This window comes from Pelophylax lessonae, assembly GCF_965119305.1.
Source record: "Pelophylax lessonae genome assembly, chromosome: 1".
Classification (NCBI taxonomy): domain Eukaryota; kingdom Metazoa; phylum Chordata; class Amphibia; order Anura; family Ranidae; genus Pelophylax; species Pelophylax lessonae.
Window position 1 is genome coordinate 568,669,857 of NC_138768.1, and position 27,881 is coordinate 568,697,737.

The following is a 27,881-nucleotide window of genomic DNA, read 5'->3' on the forward strand; positions in this document are numbered from 1 at the left end:
CTGAAGAGATGCCATCATGCCCCCTTTCACTGCAGAGATGCCATCATGCCCCCTTTCACTGCAGAGATGCCAGCATGCCCCCTTTCACTGCAGAGATACCACCATGCCCCCTTTCACTGCAGAGATGCCACAATGCCCCCTTTCAATGCAGAGATGCCATCATGCCCCCTTTCACTGCAGAGTGTGCAGCGTAAGCGTGTGTCCCCCCCCCCCGTGCAAGACCAATGCACTTACCTCACACCCTGCTCTGTGTCTGTCTCCTGTCTCCTGCCTGGGCAGCAGTGGCGGCTCTCGGCTTCTCTTCCATTCCCCAGCGTGGCGGCTTCCCTTCAGTCCTCCCGGCTCCGCCTCCTCCCCAGCCAATGGCATGGGGTTTGCCTTTCGACCAATCAGGAAGTGCGTATAGCTTCCTGATTGGCCAGGAGGAGGATCCGTGAATTTTCATTCGCTATTGTCACACAATGGGTGGGCTCGGGGCGCACTGCTCTGCGCCCCGGGTCCACCCTTTCCTGAAGCCTATTAGAGTCTCTGGCTCTAATTAGGTGATGAAAAACAAAAGCCCCATTGAACTCTATGCGTCTGGTGCCCCGCATGTAGATTAGGGGGCCAGAGGCATAGATAGGGGGGGGGGGCCCAACACACACAGCCACTGCTGTATATGATTAAATCGGTATTAAACACAAAGCCGAAAATCTATTATATTGCAGCTTACTGATAATTAGATGTGGTGACTGCATTGGTTTTCTTTTATTTGGCTTTTCCCCCTCTATTTCCACCTGTGATCTGGCCAGTAACACACAGTCTGTATTAGTGAGACACACCTCTGTAGGAATGAGAAGAGGAGACGCAGCAAACAGCAGCATTGTGAATCTGGGGAGGGAAGGTAGTGTTAAATGTTTTTGCAGATTTAGAACCACTAACAAAGTGAAGCCAAACTCCATCTCACACTTTATAATCAGTTACAGCAGTTTTTTTTTTTTTTTTTTTTTTTTTTTTAATTTAGAGATAAAGGTTTTACATGAATAAATAAAAGTTGATCAATTTATTCACCCCTGCCAGTATTAAGTGGTTTGTCTCAACCATGTAAACTGATACATTCTGTTGGAGAGCTATTGCTTTTGAAAAACAACAGACTTGCTGGCTTGATCACCAGATGAAAATAGAAAAAAGGGAGCCTGAAAAGGGAAACGAATACAGCCATCACATCTAAGAATAGGTAAGCTGCAATATAATCAATGTTTGCTTTCGGGTTTAATGCTGATTTGAAAATAAATATATGCATCTTTTTATCATCATTTATTATCTTGCTGTAAAAAAAAAAACATTTTTTTTTTGACTGATTTGAGAACTAACATGCATTCATTTTATCCAAGTATGGGTAACACAAAAAACTAACTTTACATTTAATACCATATATAGTATAATGTCTATTTATGGCTCAGTGTCAGTTGTTACATTCAGTTAATACATATAGTATACAGTGCATGTGATCAATCAGAAGCTCAACATAAATTATTTACAATAAATTGATACGTTATTGAACATGTAAACACATTCACACAATTATTTCTTGTGTCTTCTTTGATCATGGTGTCTTTGATGCCCTGATAGGAAAAAAAACATGTTACTATTTTACAGTAATATATTGATATTGTATATATTGATCAGCTGTTGGTATGTTAACTATTATCCATTATTTTAATTAACAGATAGCTGTATACAAGGATCAGTCTTTCCTTATTTCCTTCCCGTAGTACAAAAGGGTTGTCTATGAAGTGTAGTAAATTGTAACAAATAATCTTAGTAAAATATTGAATAACACGTAATTTAGCTGGGTTGAAAATGTTCAGATGACAGCCCATTGCTCTTCGGGATTGGAGAGATCTTTAAATTAAAGAGGAGCCCTGGGCCTTGTGAAAAAATCAAAAGTCAGCAGCTAAAAATACTGTAGCTGCTGATTTTTAATATACAAGTGCTCATCCCCCGGGTTGTTTCTTCGCAGGACTTCGGATCCCTGGCGTCACCATCTTGCTTGTAGGAAATCGGCTGTGACCTCCTGGTGTTTCACAGCCTGCTTCCCACTGTGCATGCAAAATATGCACTGTGTTTTGTCAATGGTCCTGCATCATCGGTCCCAGGAGGTTGCGGGCAGGGAGGCGGGCAGACAGAATTTTTGTTTGGCTGGCCTGGGTGAGGTGAGTGGAAGTGGGATTGGTTACATGTGAGAAATAGGTACCCATTCCCAGAAAAAAAAGAGTTTACAATATGGAGAGAGATGGGGGGAAGCAGGAGGAAGAGCGGAATTTCCTTTTTCAGGTTAAGTTCCACTTTAAATATTAGTGCCCTTCTTTAACACTTTAACACATAACCTACAACCTAATGCCTACACTTAAGCCCTTACATGAAGTGATTGTGTAAGGGGTGTAAACAGGTTGTCCGTCACGTCCTCCATGTTTCCCTCTCTCTTATGGGGCGCAAAGAGAGGGTCACATGAGAGGCTCCCCCTCCGGGTGGGTTCTTCGGGCTACGCCTGACATTGTCACTAACCCTTGCACATGGGGTAATGCCCAAAGGCATGCTCACCAATGCCCAAGGACCAGGCAGGAGCCACAGTCATGTGAAAAGTCAAACATTAAGGCAGTCTCCCAACTCAGAGATGAGCTACAAGTGTGCAGTATCCAAGATTTGGAGTTCCCTCCTTAAAGCGGAACTTTACCCCTAACAACTTGCTTCTTGCTGAAGGTTGTCATTTTTCTGAAGCCCCCAAACAGCAGTAAATTATAAATTGGAACTAAACCCATTGATTTAACGGTTTCAAAAAACAGTTATATCCCTGGAATGCCGGGATTGCTAACTGTCACATTTGCTTCTGTCCTCAACCAAAATGTCAAACCATCAAATGTCTGGTGTCATAACTTATCACATGTGCAGCACCATGGCAGTTGCAGTTTAAACAGAAGCAGCTTCCTTGGCAGTAAAGGTAGGAGGGTTTAATTCTGCTTTAATGCTGTCAGCAGATTGGCCTGTACAAACTCAGCAGTGCCTAAAAATGCCTAAAATGGGAGAGCAACTGAGCATGTGCATAGCAGGGTGAGACAGTGTATTACTAGATTATAAACAGTATAGATACTTATTTTTAATGTTTTAATACCTGCTAAATGGGCCAGCCTGAAGTGATCTAGCAGGACTTAATTTTCTGACTAAAGTTCCACTTTAAGCTTCTTCGTCCCATGTACAGAACTGTGAACTCATATAGAGAACTAAAGTCCATAAACCTTGTGTAGCACCAAAGGCTATGACAGAGGGATAAGACCATCGATACAGTTCCAAAGAAATGACAAGTAGATAAAATGATGCTCATATGGTCGTCCACCCAGGTGTATATATATATAAAACACAGACAATCCGTGAAACCTCCACCACATGAAGCCTCTTACCAGAGGAAGGAAGGATTAAAGCAGTAAGTAGTTAAGGCACTACTACCACCCATATCCTGCAAGGCAGCTCCTAGATAGTCCAAACGAACTTGCTCAGAGGAAGCGAACCATCTGGGATGGATTCCAAATCAACTGGAATGGGCTGGATCCTCTTTTAGCAAAGTATGCATAAAATAAAACGGAAACAAGCCCATAGCGTGATAACATTTAAAACATTTAATGAATAATAAAAGGACATGCACTTACCCTGAGGTGAACATAATACAGCCAAAGTATAGATAGATAAAGTATAGATAGATGACACCAAGGCACAGGGCGGGCAACTCCGGTATTCGGGCGTGATAAGGAGTGTTGGGAGGTGCCGAGTCAACACTCCTTATCACGCCCGAATACCGTAGTTGCCCGCCCTGTGCCTTGGTGTCATCTATCTATACTTTGGCTGTATTATGTTCACCTCAGGGTAAGTGCATGTCCTTTTATTATTCATTAAATGTTTTAAACGTTATCACGCTATGGGCTTGTTTCCGTTTTATTTTATGCATACTTTGCTAAAAGAGGATCCAGCCCATTCCAGTTGATTTGGAATCCATCCCAGATGGTTCGCTTTCTCTGAGCAAGTTCGTTTGGACTATCTAGGAGCTGCCTTGCAGGATATGGGTGGTAGTAGTCCCTTAACTACTTACTGCTTTAATCCTTCCTTCCTCTGGTAAGAGGCTTCATGTGGTGGAGGTTTCACGGATTGTCTGTGTTTTATATATATATACACCTGGGTGGACGACCATATGAGCATCATTTTATCTACTTGTCATTTCTTTGGAACTGTATCGATGGTCTTATCCCTCTGTCATAGCCTATGGTGCTACACAAGGTTTATGGACTTTAGTTCTCTATATGAGTTCACAGTTCTGTACATTTAGCGCGACTCTTGTTTTATATAAATTGTTCCAGCATTCCAGGTGTTTAGAGTTCGCTGCTATAAAGGCGCAGGTTTCAATTTTTCATTATATTCGTCCCATGTCCTACACACTTGTGCTGATATATGTTTTGCATTTGGACAAACAGACTGAGCCTCTGCCAACTTTACCAGTCAGTGCACCTCTGTTACCTCACTCCCAGAAACAGAATAGGGTCCTGCTGAGCACATAGCGCGGACCTCATACGTGCTGTCCCTTAACTCTTCTATTTCTGTACCAAGTGACCAGACCATAGATCTCCTTAACACTAGTCTGCTCCCTGTGACCGAAGGAGATGGACAGCTAAGGAGGGAGTCAGGGCACTGACCCCCCTCACTACTGGAGAACCTGCCACCTAACCAGGTACCATGCCAATGACTGGTTTCTGTTTCTCCTTGCAGTTATTTATGAACTTCTGCCGTAGTGTGATAACTGATGGCTGATAGCTATACTTTCCAGTGTAAATGTGTAAATGACACACATGCTTGTTGGAAATCAATGACTTAAAACATATATTGCACTTGGCTGTTAAAGTAGATAATTGACCTACCTTTTGAGAATTTTGCTGATAATTCTTCTCACCCACTTGGCTTCTGGAGTTAAGCAAACCATGGACCCACGCTTTAACTGGGCACTGCAAATGAGGATATACAATGGTGAATTGGGATATTATTCGATTTATGTAATCTCCTGCACACGGTGTGGTAATGCTCATCAATTGCTCTTTCAGCAAGCTGGGGGCAGGTTGATATTTCAATCTGTGTTTCTTAACTGCAGTGGAGAAAAGTGAACTGACCTCACTGTGCAGTGTGGCTGAACTAAATTAGGACTTAGAACAACAGAAAAATTATCATGCTCTAAGGTACATCCAGCTTGCATTTAAAATGCATTTGGGACGCTTACAAATTTCACCTGAGCTGCATCTGATCTCCTAGCCTGCTTCTAAGCTGCCATTACATTCTAGATGACTCAAACTTCTTGTGAGCCCCTGTAGTGTGTAACATTTAGTTCTGTCAGCCTAGGAGGAATTCAGAATACAAAATCTGATGCAAGGCCTGTGTTCTGGCTGGCTATTACAGTAAACTGCATAACATCTCTGGTCAGAGAGTTGCAGTTTAATCCTCATCTGAGCCAGTTAAAGTTAACAGCCAAGGGTGTGGCAAAAATCAAGGATCACTGTATAAATGCAGTAGGGTACCTAGAGGTAGACGGTCCACACAAGATGCAGTCAACTGAGGTGTGCTCTAGGACTGCACCCTCCACCTGTCCATCATTTGACTGCTATGAAGGGTTCCCTGAAAATCTGTGGGTCACACTGCCTGTGACCCGGAAACTGCACAGGCATAGTGGTAAAGGCAGAACTTAGATCAGAGCAGAGCAGGGCCTAGAGCCAAGATGAAGCGTTAATAGGCCTCTCATCTTTGATGTGAAATATCACATAGCTGGTGAAAGCCAGGATGGAGGTCCCCACCCTCTGGTCTGGGTACCACTCTGTCTGAGGACTCATGAGTGGTTATATGGGGAAAGGATGAGGAATGTTTGGCTGTATAAAGTCATAATTGCCCGTTTGTTGTGCACATATTGTATTGTAATGCTTGACCATTTGTTGCATGCATATTTACCCTTTTTTTTTTAGGTTGTTTCAGTTACAATCAGTACATGATATAATACCTAGTTTTTGGTAAACTATAAAAGATGATGTTATGCAAAGTAAATAGATACCTAACATATCATGCTTTCAAATTGCACACACCTGTGGAATGGTAACAAACTATGGTACATTAAATTACCCATAGGCAACATTTTAAAAGTCTTTACAGGTTACCAGATTAGAGTTAAACAGCAGGTCTGGAACTAGAATTGTTGATCTCAATCTGACATTTACATATGCTTGCTGGACCTACATGAGCGTTCACAGGGACAGGGGCACATTGCATTTTTTAATTTATTTTATTTACATTTTTTTTTACACTGTGTCTTTAAATGTAACTTTACCGCTATCCCAAGGTATGAATAGCATGGGTAGTGACAGGTACTCTTTACTGAGAAATCTAGGAAAGATCTGAGATTAGATTCCAGATCGCTGCCCTAAAAAACATCTGGTCAAACTGAGATCAGTTTTTATCCAGTGGCTAATGAAAGATGTGTCATCTTATGGAGACCAAAGGCGTGAAGTTTTTGAGGAGGAGGGGATGGTCAACTGTATCAAAGGACGCAAAGAAGTCCAAGATTAGGAGTATCGTTGGTTTTAGCTGTTAGTGAATCGTTTGTGAGTTTTAGGAGAGAAGTTTCTGTGGAGTGTTGAGGGCAAAATCCAGACTGAAAGGGATCAAAAGAGTTAATCTCAGTAAGGTGGTAGCCAGTGGCGGCCGGTGCATAGGGGGCGCCAGGGCGCCGCCCCCCCTGAAAAAAGGAAGAAAAAAAAAAAAGATAAAAAAAAAAAAAAAGATTGCAAAACGAGCAATAAAGTTTGAAAAAAAAAAAAATTGCGTTCGCCGCCGCCGCCGCCAGCCGATGTGAAGGGGGTGGGGGGGTGGGGTTACCACCCAGAAGAGGCGCCGATTGGCTGCCTTCTGGGGGGCGTGGGGGGCGTAACCTGGGCGCAAGGCAGATTCCTTGGAAACCCCCACTTCGTGGATTCCTGGCTGTGATTGGTCCAGCCTCCAGCCTGGACCAATCACAGCATCCAGGACATCCAACGCTGACCCCGCTGACGTCACTCGCAGCAGTGGACCGGACCGCGGGCGATGGAGTCGGGTGGACACCGGACGGGAGTGACGGCGGCACCGGAGAGGAGACCAGACCACCGGAGGTCATCTGCTGGAAGAAGACATCACCACCGGTGAGTCCTCGTGGTCCTCCTGTCAGTCCTCCATGACCATCCATCCAGCTTTTCCACCGCCATCCCCCTATGCTCTGCCTCATCCCATGAGTCATGGGATGAGGCAGAGCAGAGGGGGATGGCGGTGGAAAGGCTGGATGGATGGTCATCATGGGCCATGACCATCCATCCATCCAGCCTTTCCACCGCCATCCCCCTCTGCTCTGCCTCATCCCATGACCATCCATCCCACTGCCATCCCTCTCTGCCTCATGCCCTCATCCCTCCCACCACCATCCCTCTGCCTGATCCCATCTCTCCCACTGCCATACCTCTGCAGGGGGCATGTACGCTGGTCACTGTATTGAAAGGGGGCATGTATACTGGTCACTACATTGAAAGGGGGCATGTACGCTGGTCACTGCATTAAAGGGGGCATGTACGCTGATCACTACATTGAAAGGGGGCATGTATACTGGTCACTACATTGAAAGGGGGCATGTACGCTGATCACTACATTGAAAGGGGGCATGTACGCTGGTCACTACATTGAAAGGGGGCATGTACGCTGGTCACTACATTGAAAGGGGGCATGTACGCTGGTCACTGCATTGAAAGGGGGCATGTACGCTGGTCACTGCATTGAAAGGGGGCATGTACGCTGGTCACTGCATTGAAAGGGGGCATGTACGCTGGTCACTGCATTGAAGGGGGGCATGTACGCTGGTCACTGCATTGAAGGGGGCATGTACGCTGGTCACTGCATTGAAAGGGGGCATGTACGCTGGTCTCTGCATTGAAAGGGGGCATGTACGCTGGTCACTACATTGAAAGGGGGCATGTACGCTGGTCACTGCATTGAAAGGGGGCATGTACGCTGGTCACTACATTGAAAGGGGGCATGTACGCTGGTCACTGCATTGAAGGGGGCATGTACGCTGGTCACTGCATTGAAAGGGGGCATGTACGCTGGTCACTACATTGAAAGGGGGCATGTACGCTGGTCACTACATTGAAGGGGGCATGTACGCTGGTCACTGCATTGAAAGGGGGCATGTACGCTGGTCTCTGCATTGAAAGGGGGCATGTACGCTGGTCACTACATTGAAAGGGGGCATGTACGCTGGTCACTGCATTGAAAGGGGGCATGTACGCTGGTCACTACATTGAAAGGGGGCATGTACGCTGGTCACTGCATTGAAGGGGGCATGTACGCTGGTCACATCATTGAAAGGGGGCATGTATACTGGTCACTACATTGAAAGGGGGCATGAACGCTGGTCACTGCATTGAAAGGGGGCATGTACGCTGGTCACTACATTGAAAGGGGGCATGTACGCTGGTCACTGCATTGAAAGGGGGTATGTACGCTGGTCACTACATTGAAAGGGGGCATGTACGCTGGTCACTGCATTGAAAGGGGGTATGTACGCTGGTCACTGCATTGAAAGGGGGTATGTACGCTGGTCACTACATTGAAAGGGGGTATGTACGCTGGTCACTACATTGAAAGGGGGCATGTACGCTGGTCACTGCATTGAAAGGGGGTATGTACGCTGGTCACTACATTGAAAGGGGGCATGTACGCTGGTCACTACATTGAAAGGGGGTATGTACGCTGGTCACTACATTGAAAGGGGGCATGTACGCTGGTCACTGCATTGAAAGGGGGCATGTACTGTGTGGTCTGTGCTAGGGGGTCTGTACTGTGGGGTTTGTGCCACTCTGTCAGTGTATCCCATAATAGGGCCCCTGCTCCCTATTATGGGATATACTAGTACTGATGGAGCCCTTAATATGTGATATATTGGGAGAATTGGTTCACGCAAGCAAAATACAGGGGACAAAATGGGTGGGGTCTATAAGGGGTGTGGCTTCTGAGAAATGGGAGGGGCCAAAATAGAAGGGCGGGGTCTTGCGCCCCCCCATCTTAAAACTTCACCAGCCGCCACTGGTGGTAGCTCAATTGGTTGTTCAAAGAGTTTGGGGGTAAAGGGAAGCAAGGAGATGAGGCATAGGTTGTTGAGATTGGTGAAGATGTGAGTTAGAGTGCGTAGGTTAGAGCCATAGTATGACTGTAGTATTTGCTAGGGAACAGGGTTCCAGTGATTAGGTAATTCGAAAAAAAATATATATATATCAACCTTGTCTATAGTATCACTGTTAAATAAAGGAAGTATTGAGTCTACCTGTGGGCATGGAGTGTTAAGTAGGGGAGATATCTGTACAGTGGACATCTCCCTATAAAAATCAATGTATCAATGATTGTAAAGTGATTGGTGATCTCCTGGGCAGTGAGTAAGTTAGTGGGTAAAGGCAGTGGAGAACAAAGTAGAGAGTTAAAGGTTGAAAAGAGTTGATGGTGACTGGAAGAGAGGGTACTACATACTAAATACGCTTCAGTTTGTGAATGAACAGGAAGCTGCTCAGCTCAGAGCACTTCCCATTCATTCACTATCCAGTGCAGGTGTAGCTACAGAGAAAGGGACTGGGGAATCTTTGTCCTCAGTCCCTTTCTCTGTCTCAATAGTGAGACATCAGGGGTCTGCTTGGTCCCAATTGGGCTTCTAAAAAATTGTAAAAAAAATAACATAAAATAAAATAAAATAATAATAACATTGTACAAAATAATATACATATAAATATTAAATAAAAAATAATGACACCATTCACTGCCCTTATGACACCAATCTCTGCCCTGCTGACTTCAAGCAAGTGTGTGTGAGATTTGGGGTTCACACCTATGTTGTTAGGCTGCGCACACCTATGTTGTGGGCATGTGGTCTAATGTGGTAGGGGCGTGGTCTGACCGCGCGAGATGATGGACGCCTGCTAGGAGAGCTCCCGCCGCCACGAGCCGACCTAACCGCACTACGGGCTCTGCACTGACTCTGCACCGCCGGTGAGGATGCCTAACACTCCGCGCTCTTCCTCCGCCACCCGCTCTCGCTCCCCGAGGGACCCCGCTGCCAAGCTCAGCCCCAGCATTCCGGAGCTGTTCCGGACCCAGGCCGCAACAATGGCGTCCTCGGGCTGCGGCTCCTCTCCCACGATCTCTCCTCCTCCCCCTGCCCGCTCCTATGCCGCTATAGCCTCCGGGGACCCGGAATCCAGCTCCCCCACGCCTGCATTGCATAGGCAGCTGAACATGGACGATCTCCGCTCGGTGGCTGCGGACATTAAAGACACCCTGGGGGCGGCCATCTTGGAATTAAGGGAAGATATCCATTCCCTCACAGGCAGGGTTCATGAGGTGGAAAGGGTGACTGCTAGACAGGACTCAGCCATACATGAACTGCACTACAGGTCTGACACCCACACGGTCCAGTTAAGGGATATGCAGCGCCATTTGGAGGACCTGGACAACAGAGGGAGGCGCCATAACCTTCGCATCCGCGGGGTTCCCGAATCTGTGGAAGGTGACCTTCTGAGTCCCGCCATAGTCTCCCTGTTCAACTCACTCCTGGATAGACCCCCACAGTCCCCCATCAACATGGAGCGAGCGCATCGCGCCCTGCGCCCCAAGGGCAGGGAGGGGGATCCGCCGAGGGATATTATCTGCTGTCTGGTGGACTTTCGCCTTAAGGAGGACATCTTACGCAAAGCGAGAAATAGACCCCACATTGACCTGGAAGGGGCCCCCATCCAACTCTTTCAGGACCTCTCGGGCATCACGCTCCAGCGTCGCAGGGAACTGAGACCGTTGCTTGACACACTCAGGGCCAACGGAATTACTTATAGATGGAAATTCCCGTTCTGCCTCTCGGCCTCCACACAAGGCCGCACAGCCCTTCTCAGGGTCCCTGAGGATCTACCCCACTTTTGTTCCACACTGGGTATTCCTTATATGCACCTGCCCAACTGGTATGCAGAGTTTCGTCCAGGTCCATTGGTGACCGATGCGCCTGAAGCGGAACCCATGGACGCCCAGGAGGTCAGGTTCCGGCGCCAACGTTCTCCATCTGAGGTCCGTCAGGCCCGTGTTCCTGCTGCTCCCCCTCACGCTAATAGTCCTACTAAACCGCCACAGGTTCGTCGGGCCAGGCTGGACGCCTAAGGCCCATTGTGCTCTCTTCTGGATCTCAGCCTATTCCCCCGGAAGGATTCCGTGAGTCTCACAGCCTTGGAAACTACAGTACCCACGCCTGACTGTGTCCGCAACCGCTGCACGGACTTTCTGCTTTCCTGAACATTTTTTCCCCGTTGCTCAGTTGCTTCACATCCTGCTCCCTGGAATGGTAATGTACTCGTGGCTCCCCTCCCCCCTACGACCCGTCTCCTTATTTTTCCCCTTCGGGTTTGCCCGCAACTTTGAACTAGAACTGCCAACACCCTCGGCCCCCTACCTATATCTCCGATTCCGGCTGTTCTTTTGTTGTTGTTAGTTTTTAAGCTGGTATGGGTGGGTCATATGCTCCCCGATAAGGGTTTTTTTTTTTTTTTTTTTTTTTTTTGGGGATGTACGTCTCTCCTTTTCAGGTGTCGGCTTGTAGTACCTTTCCATAATATTGTTTGTTATGTTTGCATTATGTGCTCAATTGCGTATTTATGCCAGGGGGGCCATTCGCCCTATGGGTACATTTTACTGTTTGCTATGTTTATGTTTTTGAGTTTGCAGACATCGGTGCCCCCATGCATATGTGAAGCGCTGTGTCTCACCCCTTGCCTGGGACCGTGGGGCTTCGCATCCGCATCGGGCGCCGCCTGCCGACCTATGCCATCGGCCCTTCACTCTTCCTCGAGGTTGTTTGTTGGTGGGACCCCCTACCCGCGTGCAACGGATTTGCCCTGCGGCTTGCACCCGTCCGTTGCACTGTGAAGGTACGCATGCCCTGACATGCTCCGTTCACCCCCTCTTGCCCCCGTTTGGGGGGTGGTTATCCCCCGTCTATGCCATATGTCGGCAGGGTTCCCAGGACTGCTTTTAACGCCTCGAGGAAGGGTGGGGTCGTGAACATGTTCATGCACTTTCTTGGATATTGCAGGTGACCCCACAACCTCACGTTGATGGTTATATTGCACACTATTGCTTAGAGTTTTCCTGTCTAGGTATGTGTTTGGTTTTCACCCCCCCTTTTTTTTTTTTTTTTTTTTTTTTTTAATATACCACCATATGCTTGGCACCTATCCAGGTAGTCAGACGGTTCTCCCCTCCTTCTCCAATGTTGCACTGTTGGTATACTCCCCGATGCTTTGCCCTCTGACTCCTATTTCCCTGACCCTACCTCTTGTGCACTCCCTGATTGTCCGCGGCCACCGCCTACATTGCCCACTTCTATCCTACGTCTGGAGCCCGTTCCATACATGTTTATGCCCTTCCCCCCCCCCGTGCGTACCCCGACGCTTGACCCTTTGAGGCTCTAGATGCCTACTACTAACTTCTGTCCTCACAGGAGGCTTGTTCTTGCCCCGTGTGCTGCCCTTACACTGCCTTTCCCATACACTACCTCTCGGTTCGTGGCCGGGCCCCCTACCTAGGTGGTTACTTCGGTCCCCTCGTCGCGTTCGGTCTACCCCAACCCCCAATTAGTGGTCTACTCCCCCCCCTGATAAAGAAGCCCCCGATTTATACTCAAAGTAGCCACTATACTCCCCTGTACTCTGCGTACCACTCCGTTTTGTCTCGGCAGGCCGGACTAGGTTGTGGTCTCTGTTCCCCGCTCTCTCCCCCCTTCTCCCCGCCGTAGCCTCTTGCCTTTCCTTCCTTGTCTGTTCCCTTCCCCCCCACCCTCCTCCGATTTCTTTCTCTCCCCCCCCTTCTTGTGTTGTGTCTTGTCAACTATGCAGTCCTCTTCTGATCATACGCATCCCACTTTCAAGTTATACTCCTTGAACGTCCGTGGCCTCAATGTCCCTGAAAAGCGTTCCCAGCTTGCCATTGCCTTACGCAAAACCAAGGCTGACATTGTATTCCTCCAGGAAACCCACTATAGGTCCGACAGCATCCAAAAGATCCCTTCTTCACACTTCCCTGAGGCGTATCATGCCACGTCTGCGGACTCCAAGTCCAAAGGAGTGTCCATACTCCTATCCAAACACTGTCCATTCAAAGTCACGGAGTCTATGGCCGACGACCAGGGTCGGTTCCTCTTCCTTAAAGGGCAGCTCCATGGCCGCCTGTGTACCCTGGCTAACCTCTACGCCCCCAACAAACACTTGGTCCCCTTTTTCAGAACCACCATCCGACGCCTGTCGGATTTCTGCTCTGGACAGCTCATTTTGGGAGGGGACTTCAATGTTGCCCTGTCCCCTCTTGTGGATACTTCAGCGGGTTCCTCCTCCATGCCGTACGCTGCCCTCCGCACGATTAAAACTCTCATGTCAACCCTTCTCCTACACGATTCGTGGCGCACCCTGCATCCAGACACTAAGGACTTCACCTTCTACTCGTCCCCCCACGATCGTTATTCCCGTATTGACTACCTATTTGTCTCCCAGGACCTTCTGCCAACCCTCCGCTCTGCCTCCATCGACCCGATGTTTCTTTCTGATCACAATCCCATCAGTGTCACCTTTTCTTTCCCCGCACAGTCTTATGCCCCGCGGGCGTGGAGAATGGATGGCTCCATTCTCTCTGATGCTGCCTGTGTTTCGGCGCTCTCGGAGCGCCTGCAGCTTTACTTTGCAGAAAACAAATCTCCGGATATCGCCCCCATCACGCTTTGGGCGGCGCATAAATGCGTGATCAGAGGAGAATTTATGGCACTCGCCTCTAAACGCAGGAAGGCTCATTCGGCTCAAGTTGACTCTCTGCTGCTGAAAATTGGTACTCTAGAACGTGCCCACAAGAGATCCCTAGCGTCCGCCACCCTCGCGGAACTTACCCTGGCTCGTCAGGAGCTACTGGAGACTCTTGGGAGATCTGTTCGCCGCAGGTTTGCTCTATCCCGAGGTCTGTTCTATGAACATGCTAACAAATCGGGCAAGCTCCTGGCCCGGGCCCTCCAGAAAAAACGGGCAGCCAACACTATTCACTCCATAGTTGATCAAGCGGGTAAAACGCTGAATTCCACTCCTGACATAGCAGCCCAATTCGTTAGCTACTACTCACGCTTGTATAATTTGCCGCGAGCGGACTCTCAGGACTCACAGTGCTCCAGACTCCAGGACATCAGACAGTTCTTGGAACGATATTCTCCCTCCCCATTGCCTGACGCCGCTCTATCTGCACTAGACGCCCCTATCACTTCGATGGAAATCTTGGCGGCTCTGAAGCAATCTAAACCGGGCAAAGCCCCGGGCCCGGATGGCCTTCCTGTGTGCTACTACAAGGCCTTTTCGGATCTGCTGCTACCACACCTGGAAAACGCGTTCAACGCTTTTCCGGACGCCGACTCCCTCCATGCGGATTTCCTAGAGGCGCATATCGCGGTCATCCCGAAACCGAATAAAGATGCATCCCAGGTCCCTAATTACCGGCCCATCTCGCTCCTCAATGTGGACGTCAAGATGTACGCTAAAATATTGGCTAATCGCCTCCTTCCCTCTATTCCTAACGTGATCTCCCTTAACCAAGTTGGCTTCGTCCCTGGCCGAGAGGCAAGGGACAACACCACCAAAGCCCTTCACCTCCACCATTGGTTATCCACGTCCAATACCCCCGGTTTTTTCTTGTCCCTCGACGCGGAGAAGGCGTTCGACAGGGTGGCCTGGGACTACATGACCGAGACGCTCCGGGCTCTGGGCATGACAGGCCGGTTCCTGCGGTTTGTCTCGGTCCTGTACTCCACCCCCTCGGCGCGGGTCCGGGTCAATGGTACTCTTTCGGACGCCTTCTCCGTGTCGAACGGCACGAGACAAGGCTGCCCCCTGTCCCCTTTGATCTACATTCTCACCCTAGAGCCCCTTCTCCGTCAAATCAACGAAGACCCGAATATTAAGGGTGTTTCCATAAAGGACAAAACATATAAACTGGCTGCTTACGCAGATGACGTCCTCCTCTTCCTCACTGATCCCTTGACTTCGGTCCCTAATCTCCTCTCGGCCCTAAAATCCTTTCAGGCAATTTCTAATCTCAAAATCAACTATTCCAAATCCCGTGCCCTTAACATTTCCCTCCCTACTTCGCTCTTGCGGCTCTGCCAGACCAACTTTCCATTCCAATGGGATCCCCATGCCATCACCTATCTCGGGGTCCAGCTCCCATGCAAACTTTCAGACTTGTACGCCAAAAACCACTTGACTATCCTACAATCTATCAAATCGGACCTACAATCGTGGTCTAAGGGACCCTTCTCTTGGTTTGGCAGGGTCGCAATAGTGAAGATGAATATCCTTCCCCGTCTGCTTTACATCTTGCATGCCCTTCCCATCCATGTTCCCCCTGCCTTTTTCAAATCCTACCAGCGTATCTGTTCAGACTTTGTATGGCAGTCACATACATCGAGGATCCGGTGGGACACGCTCACTCGCCCCAAAGCAGAAGGGGGGGTCGGCTTGCCACACCTGCTCAAATATCACTGGGCCTGCCACCTTACCCGGATAATTGATTGGCACGCTCATGCTGACTCTAAGGACTGGGTGTCCTTGGAGTCTGCGGTGTCCACCATTCCCGCACATCATCTCCCATGGGTGACGCCGTCCAAGACTCCACGCTCTATTCTGACCCATCCCGTCACGGGTGCAACCCTGCGCCTCTTTCAAACGATCCGCCATAAATTAGATCTTTCCCCGAAACTTAGTCCACTGCTACCCCTGTGCGCTTCTCCAGAATTCCCACCTGATCTCCCTTATGTCCCTTCCACGGGGCCCACCGTGGACATGCCCTTTCAGGCACGTCACTTTTTTGCTGACGCTCGCCCTCTTACGCAACAGGCCCTTCGCCTCAAATACCCGTCCGTAGATGTTCCGTTCTACAGCTTTTTACAAGTTAGACACTTCCTGCACAGCGCACAGCCGGTGGCGGATTGGACCCGCTCCCTTACTTCATTTGAACGACTTTGTGAAGCGCCAGGGCCACACCATCATTTGATATCCATATTATATACTATGCTCTTTCCGGTTGACCACGCACACACGAAGGCACTTCGGTCTAGGTGGGAGAGGGACCTTGGCAGGAGCCTCTCTGAGGACGACTGGACGAGAATTCACTACCACATGCACAAGGGATCCCTAAATGTCCTTGCCCAGGAAACTGGCTACAAACTCTATGCTAAATGGTACCGAACTCCTGAATTATTACACAAGTTCTCCTCGGCTAACTCTCCTACTTGTTGGAGATGTGGCCTGCATCCGGGCTCCCTTTTGCATGTCTGGTGGGACTGCCCTTTAGTCCAGCCGTTCTGGAGGGAGGTGCAATCCCTGATTCCCCGGATCACCACATATACTCCTGATTTTACTCCGGCGCAATATTTGCTTCACCACACCTCCTTACCCTACTCCAGTTACAAGAAGTCCCTCACACTACACCTTATCAACGCTGCCAGGATGTGTGTGCCCTGTCACTGGCGTTCTACCTCCCCCCCCACGGTTGCGGAATGGTTGAAGAGGGTCCAAAGGGTGGCAGAAATGGAAGACACTATTGCGCAGGCTAAAGATACCCACCACAAATATTATACGACCTGGGCTTCCTGGATACACTTCACGACACTTCCGGACTTTAGGACATTGACCACCACATCCTAGCTGCTAGCTACTGTCGTGTCGGTTTCGGGTCGCCTCGGGCATATTTTCCCGTCAAACACTGATTACGTTGATTACGTTCTTGGTCAGGTCCCCCCCCCCCCTAATGCCACGGGCGTCACATATCTCTTCTGAGTATATCCTTCCTTGCTCTCTCCCCCCTTTTTTTTCTTTCCTTCTCTTTCTATCTAGCGTCCTCTCCTTTTGTCTCTCCACCTACCCCCCCACCCCCTCGTCCCCCCCCCTCCCAGGTGCTCCCCTGTTTCCCCCCAAACCGCAGTCCCGACCACGCTTATGGGCCAGAACGCTTAACTCCACCGACCCCTCCAGTGGATTTCTTCAGAACTCCCTGCCCCAGGACGACCTACACACCATTAATGGTTGCCCCCTGTGCCCGGACACAGCGTGTTCCCCTCTGGGGGTGTCCGGACATGTGAAGGGGGCCACCACTGCCCTTGAAGATGCCTCGGTCGTGGCACACCCAACAGAGATGGAGGTTGCAATTGATTCCTGTTTGTGTTCTCACCATGGTCCTGCACCAAGGGAAGGGGGAACAAGATTGTCCTCACCTCCTTGAACGGTTTACAATGTCTATCGTACGTTGATCTTGTACTTTCCTCTACTTCCCGGTATGATTGAGTCATGGTTTGTTCACCCACCCTATTTTCAGTACATGGTACTGCGGTTCATCCTGTTGGTTTTTTTTTTTCTCTCTTTTCAATGATCTTTGTATTGCTTTGTATTGCTTGAAAGTGATGTTCACTTCTTATGTCATTTCATTTTGTCACAATAAATAGTTTTGGGAAAAAAAATGTGGTCTAATGTGTTTCATGGTCATGATATGTATGATGATCTGATATGTATTTTGGGGGTCCCTATAGCAATATTTACAAAATATAGAAAGCTTACAGGAAAATGTGGATTAACAGATATTAACTTTTTTTTTTTTTAAATTTGTGAATGTCACTTTCACTATACTGCTTTGTTTACATGGCAGAGATACACCACTTCACAAGAAGACTTAGGGCTCTTAAAGGAATAGTGTGTTTTTAATACATTAAGAATTAAAATCTCTGCAAAACAGTCATTTTAATTTGTTTTTCTCCATTAAAAATTTAGAAAATTGATTTGACAGATTCAGCTCTCATTGACTTCAATAGAGTTTGGCATCTGAACTTTTGAAATGTTGGGCTGAACCTTCATCAACCGAACATAGGTGTTTTCACATCAATAGTCCTAACCAGTTTTTAGAAAATGAAAATACATGCAATTCTGTATCTGTGATTTCAACAGCCATACTTTTTGAAATCATATCTCCTGTAAAAGCTGAATAAGCCTAAATTTGAGCCTGCGTGCCCCTGTCAGCACTACTTGACTCAACAAAAATGTATGGCTAGCTCTCGAATAACACTACTAAGTCATTTTAGAAAAAATGCATTAGAGTTGTTCTGTTGGTGATACTTACATAACTTCCACCCTAGAACAATACGGCCCGCTATTGATAAGCTCCAGTTTTATGACCTGTTGACTTTGAATGGGTTTTGATATTGTCTTCACGCACTGACAGCGCAAATCTGTTGCCACTGAGAAACCTGCATTAAATAAACAAGGCATCAAGCCAAATACACATAATGACACAATAAAGTTTTATGATAAAATAACAGTAACTGCAATGTTGGTCATTGTGGGTACTATAATACCCATGCACGTCTATTTTTACATCTGGGAGTCTTTACATAACATTAAATGGCATTATTTTTCAATAATCAGCTACTCCATGAAGCAAAGTTACCTGCCTCCATCACAATGTGCAGTGCTTTTGTATTAAAAGTATTACAGTTATACATTTACAACCAGAAGTTGGAGTCTAGCACTGTTTTCCAGGCAAACTAAATGATGTAATGACTTGCAAAGGCATTTTCGTTCAAGACCAGTAGCTCAAGTTCAGGTCTACATTACTGGCCTCCCCTTCTACTTCCTGCTCTGTAGGGGAGTTCAACAGCTATGGTGAAGGACAGGCGTTCCTAGTCCCTGTACACCAATGAAAGCCATTTATCACGTGGTATACTCTTGTAGGTCTCCCTAGATCATGTACCTGCTTTCCTGCCTGCTTCCATTGTGCTTACATTTTTTGTTTCTGCTCTTCCCTGGATTTAAACTATGTTCCTGTCATCAAGTTATTTCACCCCAGAAGTTCCCCAAACCCCAGCAGTCTTTTGCTTTCCATGACAGTAATTAGATTAAATTTCCATTTTTTATTGTTCTGACTCTTAACCATTAGTTAGCATAACGTTTGGTGTAACTGTCATACATTTTTCAAGGAATTTTATCCACAATAAAACACCAATTCTACAGGAGTAAGGGCCCTTTCACACGGCGCTCAGTATGTCCGCAAATCATCCTATTTTTTTGCGGATGATTTACAGACATAATGTAAGTCAATGGCATTGCGGATGTCAGCGGATGACCATCCGCTGACATCCGATTTTCTTCCTTTCAGTTCTGTTTCGTTTTTTGGAATGGAACGGAACAGAACCCTATTTTTCCTCCGTTCAAAAAACGGAAAGGAAGCAAAATCGGATGTCAGTGGTGTCATCCGCTGACATCCGCAATGCCCATAGACTTACATTATGTCCGTATATCATCCGCAAACGGATGGGATGATATGCGGACATACGGAGCGGATGACACAAGTGTCATCCGCTCCATGAAAAAAAAAAAAAAAGAGTGCTGGAGCGGATCGCAATGCGGTCCGCTCCGTGTGAAAGAGCCCTAAAACAGGTTAATTTCTAAATCAACCAATTTTGCCCAGTAGATTGTGCTACTCTATTGGTCGGTTCATTACCTAAAAAAACTGAAGTTATGCATGCACTATAGTGCCAAGAGTATTGTGACGCCCCTCCAAATCATTGGATTCAAGTGTTCCAATCACCTCCATGGCCACAGCTCTATAAAATCAATCACCTAGGCATGCAGACTGCTTTCACAAACATTTGTGAAAGAATTGGTTGCTCCCAGGAGCTCAGAGAACTTATGGGTGGTACCATGATAGGTTGCCACCTGTGAAAGTCCATCTGTGAAATTTCTTTGCTACTAAATATTCCACAGCCATCTTTTAGTAGTATTATAGCAAAGTGGAAGCAACTGGGAACACCAGCAACTCAGCCACAAAGTGGTAGGCCACATTAACCTCCCTGGCGGTATGATTCTTTTGGATTTTAGGTGCTGAAAGCGGTACCATTATTTTGCATGTAATTCTTGTGAATGAGCAGCCCAAACCAACTGTATACATTTATTATATATATATTATATATATATATATATATATATAGATATGTATGTATACATATATATATATATATATATACATATATATACGTATTTATATATATATATATATATATATATATATATATATATAATATGTATACAGTTGGTTTGGGCTGCTCATTCACAAGAATTATATATATATACATATATATACGTATATATATATATATATACGCAGGAAAGGGCACTGGGGGGCAATGTAATGTGATTTTTTTTTATTTTGAACAGTATCAGTGTGTTTGGTGTGTTTTACATTCGAATTTGCCGCCGGTTCCACCCCCCGGCGGATGTCACGTCGCCGAAGACGGAAGCCGGGGCTCGCAGACGATCGGGAGAGAGCTCCGCCGCCGCACACCGTTCGCAGTCTTTGCTGGATCCCGGAGAAAAGGTAAGTAAAACCTCTTCCAGCATCCAGCGATCTTCCTAGCGCTACCCCGAGTGTGACTCGGGGTTACCGCTTTTTGCTCTAAAATCTAACCCCAAGTCACACTCGGGAATACTGCTAGGAAGGTTAAATGATAAAACGGGGTCAGCGCATGCTGAAGCACACAGTGCGCAGAAGGCGCCCACTCTCCGCAGAGTCAATAGCTACAGACCTCCAAACGCCGAGAGAGCTACATGGAATGGGGTTCCATGGCCGAGCAGCTGCATCCAAGCCTTATGTCACCAAGTGCAACGCAAAGCGTCGGATGCAGTGGGGTAAAGCATGTACTACTGGACTTTAGAGCAGTGGAGACGTGTTCTCTGGAGTGATGAATCACGCTTCTTTGTCTGGCAGCGTGATGAATGTGTCTGGGTTTGACAGTTGCCAGAAGAACGTACTTGCCTGACTGCATTGTGCCAAGTTTAAAGTTTGATGGAGGGGGGATTATGGTGTGGGGTTGCTTTTCAGGGGTTGGGCTTAGTCCCTTAGTTCCAGTGAAGGGAACTCTTAAGTTATCAGCATATCAAGATATTTTGGACTATTTCATACTCCCAACTTTGTGTTAACAGTTTGAGGATGGCCCTTTCTTGTTCTAACATGACTGTTCACCAGTGCACCAAGCAAGGTCCATAAAGACATGAATGAGTTTGGGGTGGGGGAATTTGACCAGCCTGGACAGAGTCCTGACCTCAACCCAATAGAAAACCTTTGAGCTGAATTCGAGCAGAGACTGCGAGCCAGGCCTTCTCCTCCAACATCAGTGTCTGACCTCACAAATGCGCTTCTGGAAGAATGGTCAAACATTCCCATAGACACACTCCTAAACCTTGTGGACAGCCTTCCTAGAAGAGTTGAAGCTGTTATAGCTGCAAAGGGTGGGCCAACTCAATATTGAACCCTACGGACTAAGACTGGGATGCCAGTAAAGTTCACGTGCGTGTAAAGGCAGGCGTTCCAGTACTTTTTGCAATATGGTGTATCTTATTATAGGAACAAATAAGGATTTCATATGGCAATATTGTCTTGTATAAAGTTATTTTAGACACTATACAAGCTAAAGACAAACGTATAACAGGAAATCAAGCTGGAGGCTCTTGGCTGTCTAAGTTGAGGCTACCAACCTGTCTGTGTTTACCTCCACTTCAGTGACAGCTGTAAAACTAAAGATTTCCTATCACCAAGACAAATAACGTGGATAGATCTCCCAAAAACTGTCATAGGTTCTAGCATTTTTCGCACTCTATTAAAAACAACCATAAAAAGTTTTGGCTTTAGGTACACTCTGGTGACAACACCTATTTTTTCCACTTTAACCAGCATTCAATTTAAAACAATTATTAGGTCATAGTTATATATCAGTGAAGGTGACATTAACCAAACATTTACTGCATTTACATTTGAATCTTCCAGATTCAACACCTGGAACACTAAATGTTAGATGTAAGTTACATTCACTGCTTTATAAATAAGTCCCCTGGGGTTACAGTAGAAAAAAACACCATTTTTATTTCGTGATTTGTCCAATTTAAAATGAGAATCAAATTAGGTTTCTGGTACAGAGCATTGGGATGTTGAACTACAATGTATTTTTGCAACGCAAAAAAATGAGTGGATAAAATGAACAAAAACTAAAGCATACATATACATATACTGTAAATAGTAGATAAAAATGTAAAAGATCAGCAAAAAAAGTTAGGCTTCTATCACATTAGCGGTACTGCTTATTGCCCTCTGAAAACATGATCTGCAGTAAATTGCTTTTGAGGGACACCTGTTTTTTTTTTTTTTTTACTTTTGTTTTTAGATTGGAGAACAACAATTTCACATGGCCGTCTGTTTTTAACGACCCCTCACATTAAGGAGAAAGAACAAAGAATGTCTACTATGACTGATTGAGAGTAAATAAGGGGTTAAATAAATAAAAACAGTTTAAAAAAAAAAATAAAAAAAAATAAATACGTTTTGGCCACAAGGTTGCTAAACATATAACAAAGAACACTATTTATAATGCTTTGTAACAATATGGTTACAGTGTATTTATGAATTAAAGCTGTGGTATACTCAAAAAAAACAAAAAAACTGCAAGACAAAGGCATAATGAGTTAGTATGCATCTCATACTAGCTCATTATGAAATACTTACCTTAGAACGAAGCCCCGACACGGACCCCCGGACACCGCTGTGGGAGCGGACATGATCCCTCGGCGTCTCTAACGTCAATCCCGCACATGCGTGCGGGGGATTAACTTTCCGGCAACTTCCCGGCAAGGAACTCTGAAGGTTCGCCGGACCTTCAGAGCGCATGTGCCGCTAGCGTCAGCGGCTGCATGCAGTGCAAATATCTCCTAAACCGTGCAGGTTTAGGAGATATTAATTGTATCTACAGGTAAGCCTTATTATAGGCTTACCTGTAGGTAAAAGTCACAGAAATCGGTATACTACCGCTTTAAGCCTTCAAACAGTGTTTGCATGTTTTGCTCATACAGAAGCTTCTGTCACTGCACCTAAGACCCAGGCCAGGATCTAGCTGATACAGCTATTTCACTGGGTATGGCAAGCATGGCAGTACCCAGATAAAAATCCTCTAGGTGTATGGGTCTTACCCAAGGTATTTGGATACAACATTTTTTTTTTGGGGGGGGGGGGTGTATATTTTTTAACTTTTGATGAACCCTTGTCTTTTTAGAGTCAGAAGGATACAGTGAACAGCATTGAGCAGCTGACAGTTGATTGCAGTTTTTGCACAATTACCAATAGTGCCAAATAATATCAAAACCATAACTGCTTTCTGAACGACCTTATTTAGTATTCTATTGCCTATTTAGTAATAAGTCCTTATTCTGAGCTTACACAATAAGATTTTACAGATAGCATACAATAGGAAAGCAAGCTGTTTCTTACCATTTCTGAAGGATATACATCCAGTGTAGAAAAGGACCATAAGAATTGCCCGAGATGATATCATTGTAACCTGTGTGCCTATGCTGCAGATGAGAATTTGTATTTGAGTTGTACAGCTTCTTAGTTTAAGCTTACTTACTGGTTTCCATTCCTTCTTAGCATCATTTCCCTCATGACAGAATTCTGCTTTTATATGTCCACAATGACCACAGGGAAAAACCAAACATATAGAATGTTACAGAAAAAAAAACCCCTTGAACTTAGATCATCCCACTTTCCAGTTAAGGATTAAAGCTGATCTCGAGGCAAATTTAACCGCTTTAGCTCTGGAAGGATTGCCCCCCCCCCCCCACCTCATAACCCGCCCATTTTTCGTGATACAGCACTGCATTACTGTAACTGACAATTGTGCAGTCGTGCGCCGTTGTACCCAAACAAAATTGAAGTCCTTTTTTCCCCACAAATAGAGCTTTCTTTTGGTGGTATTTGATCACTTTTTTTTTCTTTTGAGCTATGAACATAAAAAGACCGACAATTTTGAAAAAATAAAAATAATTTATTTTTCTGCTTAAAAACATATCCAATAAAAAATTGTAAAAAATCAAATTTCTTCATCAATTTAGGTCAACGTGTATTCTGCTACATGTTTTTGTTTATGCCTTTGTCTGACAGGTTTTTATTTTTCCACAAGGTTTACAACCTTTTTAAAATTAGGGGCAATCAAAGGGATGAATGTGTTCCTAGGGAATGCTTGCTAACTGTGTGTGGGGTGCTTTACTGTGGGAAGGCAGAGATCCGTGTTCCTGCTTTGTACTGTAGGAATACAGGATCACAGCCTTCCCTTGTCAGAGAACGGCGATCTGCCTTCTTTACACAGAACCACTTTAAAGGTGCATTCACATTTGCAAATGCACCCGCAATTAGATGCGAAAATCTCAGAGGGGGTTCCTACAATTAGCTGTGAGAGGCAGCCGCACTGAAAGCAATAGGAGGCTGCCAGCTCCCACAGCTAATTCCGCCCACTCACATGTAATCGTTCATGCAGCGATCGCATGTGAGTGATCAGCCCTGGAAATAGGAATTACATGTGAATCAGTCCACCTTTTTATGACTCTCACTGGAACCTCTTCTGAGAGTGAATACTTGTGATCCACGACAATTTCTCTGCCCTGCCAACTGGTTTGTAGCTGTCCCTGTAATGTCCAGAAGAAAGACTCAGGACCTGGCGTGTCATATGACCAAGGATTTATGTAAGTATTTCAAGCTTTTAAAATAATAAAAAATAAAAACTTTGATTGGTCACTTACAGTAGCTAAGAGATGGGTAAGGGTGAAGTTTTGTTGGGGGGCTGTGGCTGAAATTAACCCTCTTCTGCTGACGGTATGCATATATGCGGCCTCACTGAACTGGGCTTTTTTCCGTGGGGCCAAATATATGCGTACCCAGTGGCGGCTGGTGCTCCATGGGCTGGGGGGGGGGGATCAGACGGACGGACCGCACCATACTAACCCCCTGGACCACACCAGACCGCACACCATCCCTAACCCAACCCCCCACCCCCGTCGCCGGCTCACTCATGCCTGGATATGTGGAGGGAGGTTAGGCAGCAGCAGCACAGGGCGATGCCGGCGGCGGCTTCATTTTCGGCTTCTTCTCCCTGTCTTCTGCATCTCCTCCCTCCTCCTCCATGGCCAATGGCATGGCTTCTCCTTTCGGCCAATCGAGAAACGGGTCCCAGACCCGCTTCCTGATTGGCCAGGAGGAGGATCCGTGGGACAATAGCGAGTATTCATTCGCTATAGTCACACAGCAGTGCTCTGCTCCCCGAGCCCACCTTTTTTTAGCCTATTAGAGCCTCTCTCGCCATGACCCCTGATGAAGTCACGTAAAGTAGCGTAAAGTGTATGGCAGAGCCTGTGGATCGCGAAATGGAAGTATTGTACACAGCAGTAACCCTGTAAATTTTTATGATCTGTTTTAACAAATTCTTGCTCTGTAAGTGCATTTTTTTTATAAATAAACCATTTATACTAAATTACTACACAAACGGAGGCTGCTTTTCCACTCTTTTAACATGTCTCTGGAGTAGGTCAATGCCAGCCTGTCTATGAAGCTGCCATAAGGGAACAACACCTGTTTTTTTCCTAGATGTGCCCTATCGGAGATCGAGACACGCTAGAGAACAAGTGTACACTAAAACGGGGAATATAGGAGCCACTGTGAGACCTAAGAGACGCCTACCTGGAGAAACACATGCATATTATTGACCTTATACACAGTATATTGTAGGTCAGTACAATGAGGTGAACATGGTGTGAGCACAGTGGTGGATGAGAGCAGGTGCAAATTCTCGGGACATACTAAAACATTTAATGTGAAAATGGCTTAATGTAGCTTAATGTGTAATAAAGTGCCTAAACCATAACCAATTGCCCTGAAACTTTGCACAGACTAAGTTTTTAACTTTCCTAATATATCCTAGAAGTTTCATGTAGTTTGGTCTTCCAGGAGGCAAACAAGGGACATTAAGCTTGTTTTTTGGGGAGCTTAATGTGGCTTAACGTACAAAAAAGAGCTTAGATGTTAACCAATTTCCCCCAAACTTCACACAATAGAAGACTCTATTGATGCTAAGATAGTCTGAAAATTTTAGCTCATTTGGTAAATCACACCAAAAGTTATTCACATTAAGCTATTTTTTTACAATACTAAAACGTTTAATGTCCACGGCTTAATGTAAAAAGAGCTTAATGTACCAAAATGTGCCTAAACCTCAACCAATTGTCTTGAAACTTTGCACAGCCCAAGTTCTGCACTTCCCAAAGCTATACTGGAGGTTTAATCGATTTTGGTCTCCCACGTGGAAAACTGGGGACATTAAGCTCTTTTTTTGGGGAGCTTAATGTGGCTTAACGTACAAAAAAGAGCTTAGATGTGAATCAATTTCCCCCAACCTTGGCACAATAAAAGAGTCTATCAATTCCAACATATTCTGAAAATTTCAGATCATTTGGTAAATCACACCAAAAGTTATTCACATTAAGCTCTATTTTGCAATCATAAAAACGCATAGCTTAATGTGAAAAGAGCTTAACGTACCAAAATGTGCCTAAACCTCAACCAATTGTCTTGAAACTTTGCACAGCCCAAGTTCTGCACTTCCCAAAGCTATCCTGGAGGTTTCATCGATTTTGGTCTCCCACGTGGAAAACTGGGGACATTAAGCTCTTTTTTTGGGGCGCTTAATGTGGCTTAACGTACAAAAAAGAGCTTAGATGTGAACCAATTTCCCCCAAACTTGGCACAATAGAATAGTTTATCAATTCCAACATATTCTGAAAATTTCAGATCATTTGGTAAATCACACCAAATGTTATTTACATTAAGCTGTTTTTAGCAATCATAAAAACACGTGGCTTAATGTGAAAAGAGCTTAACGTACCAAAATGTGCCTAAACCTCAACCAATTGTCTTGAAACTTTGCACAGCCCAAGTTCTGCACTTCCATAAGCTATCCTGGAGGTTTCATCGATTTTGGTCTCCCACGTGGAAAACTGGGGACATTAAGCTCTTTTTTTGGGGCGCTTAATGTGGCTTAACGTACAAAAAAGAGCTTAGATGTGAACCAATTTCCCCCAAACTTGGCACAATAGAAGAGTCTATCTATTCCAACATATTCTGAAAATTTCAGATCATTTGGTAAATCACACCAAAAGTTATTCACATTAAGCTCTTTTTGTACAATACTAAAACGTTTAATGTCCTTAGCTTAATGTGAAAAGAGCTTAATGTACCAAAATGTGCCTAAACCTCAACCAATTGTCTTGAAACTTTGCACAGCCCAAGTTCTGCACTTCCCAAAGCTATTCTGGAGGTTTCATCGATTTTGGTCTCCCACACGGAAAACTGGGGACATTAAGCTCTTTATTTGGGGAGCTTAATGTGGCTTAACGTACAAAAAAGAGCTTAGATGTGAACCAATTTCCCCCACACTTGGCACAATAGAATAGTTTATCAATTCCAACATATTCTGAAAATTTCAGATCATTTGGTAAATCACACCAAAAGTTATTTACATTAAGCTGTTTTAGCAATCATAAAAACACGTGGCTTAATGTGAAAAGAGCTTAACGTACCAAAATGTGCCTAAACCTCAACCAATTGTCTTGAAACTTTGCACAGCCCAAGTTCTGCACTTCCATAAGCTATCCTGGAGGTTTCATCGATTTACGTCTCCCACATGGAAAACTGGGGACATTAAGCTCTTTTTTTGGGGAGCTTAATGTGGCTTAACGTACAAAAAAGAGCTTAGATGTGAACCAATTTCCCCCAAACTTGGCACAATAGAAGAGTCTATCTATTCCAACATATTCTGAAAATTCCAGATCATTTGG

General features: G+C 45.7%; 1 protein-coding gene across 1 annotated transcript; it reads right to left on the reverse strand.

Moving 5' to 3' along the window:
• Positions 1-1,408: 1,408 nt before the first annotated feature.
• LOC309544476 (interleukin-8-like) lies at positions 1,409-23,696 on the reverse strand. The gene is made up of 4 exons (XM_082243385.1): positions 23,627-23,696; positions 18,298-18,424; positions 4,941-5,024; positions 1,409-1,604 (listed from the first exon to the last, which is right to left on the reverse strand). Exons 1-4 carry the CDS (start codon positions 23,634-23,636, stop codon positions 1,586-1,588), a joined length of 240 nt encoding a protein of 79 aa, XP_082099511.1. The 5' UTR covers positions 23,637-23,696; the 3' UTR covers positions 1,409-1,585.
• Between the last annotated feature and the right edge of the window lie 4,185 nt (positions 23,697-27,881).

Excerpts from the sequence above, each read along its gene's own strand:
- LOC309544476 (XM_082243385.1), bottom strand. Across the intron at positions 5,025-18,297 it reads TGTTCTAGGGTGGAAGTTAT|TGCCCAGTTAAAGCGTGGGT; the intron begins GTAAGTATCACC and ends CCTCATTTGCAG.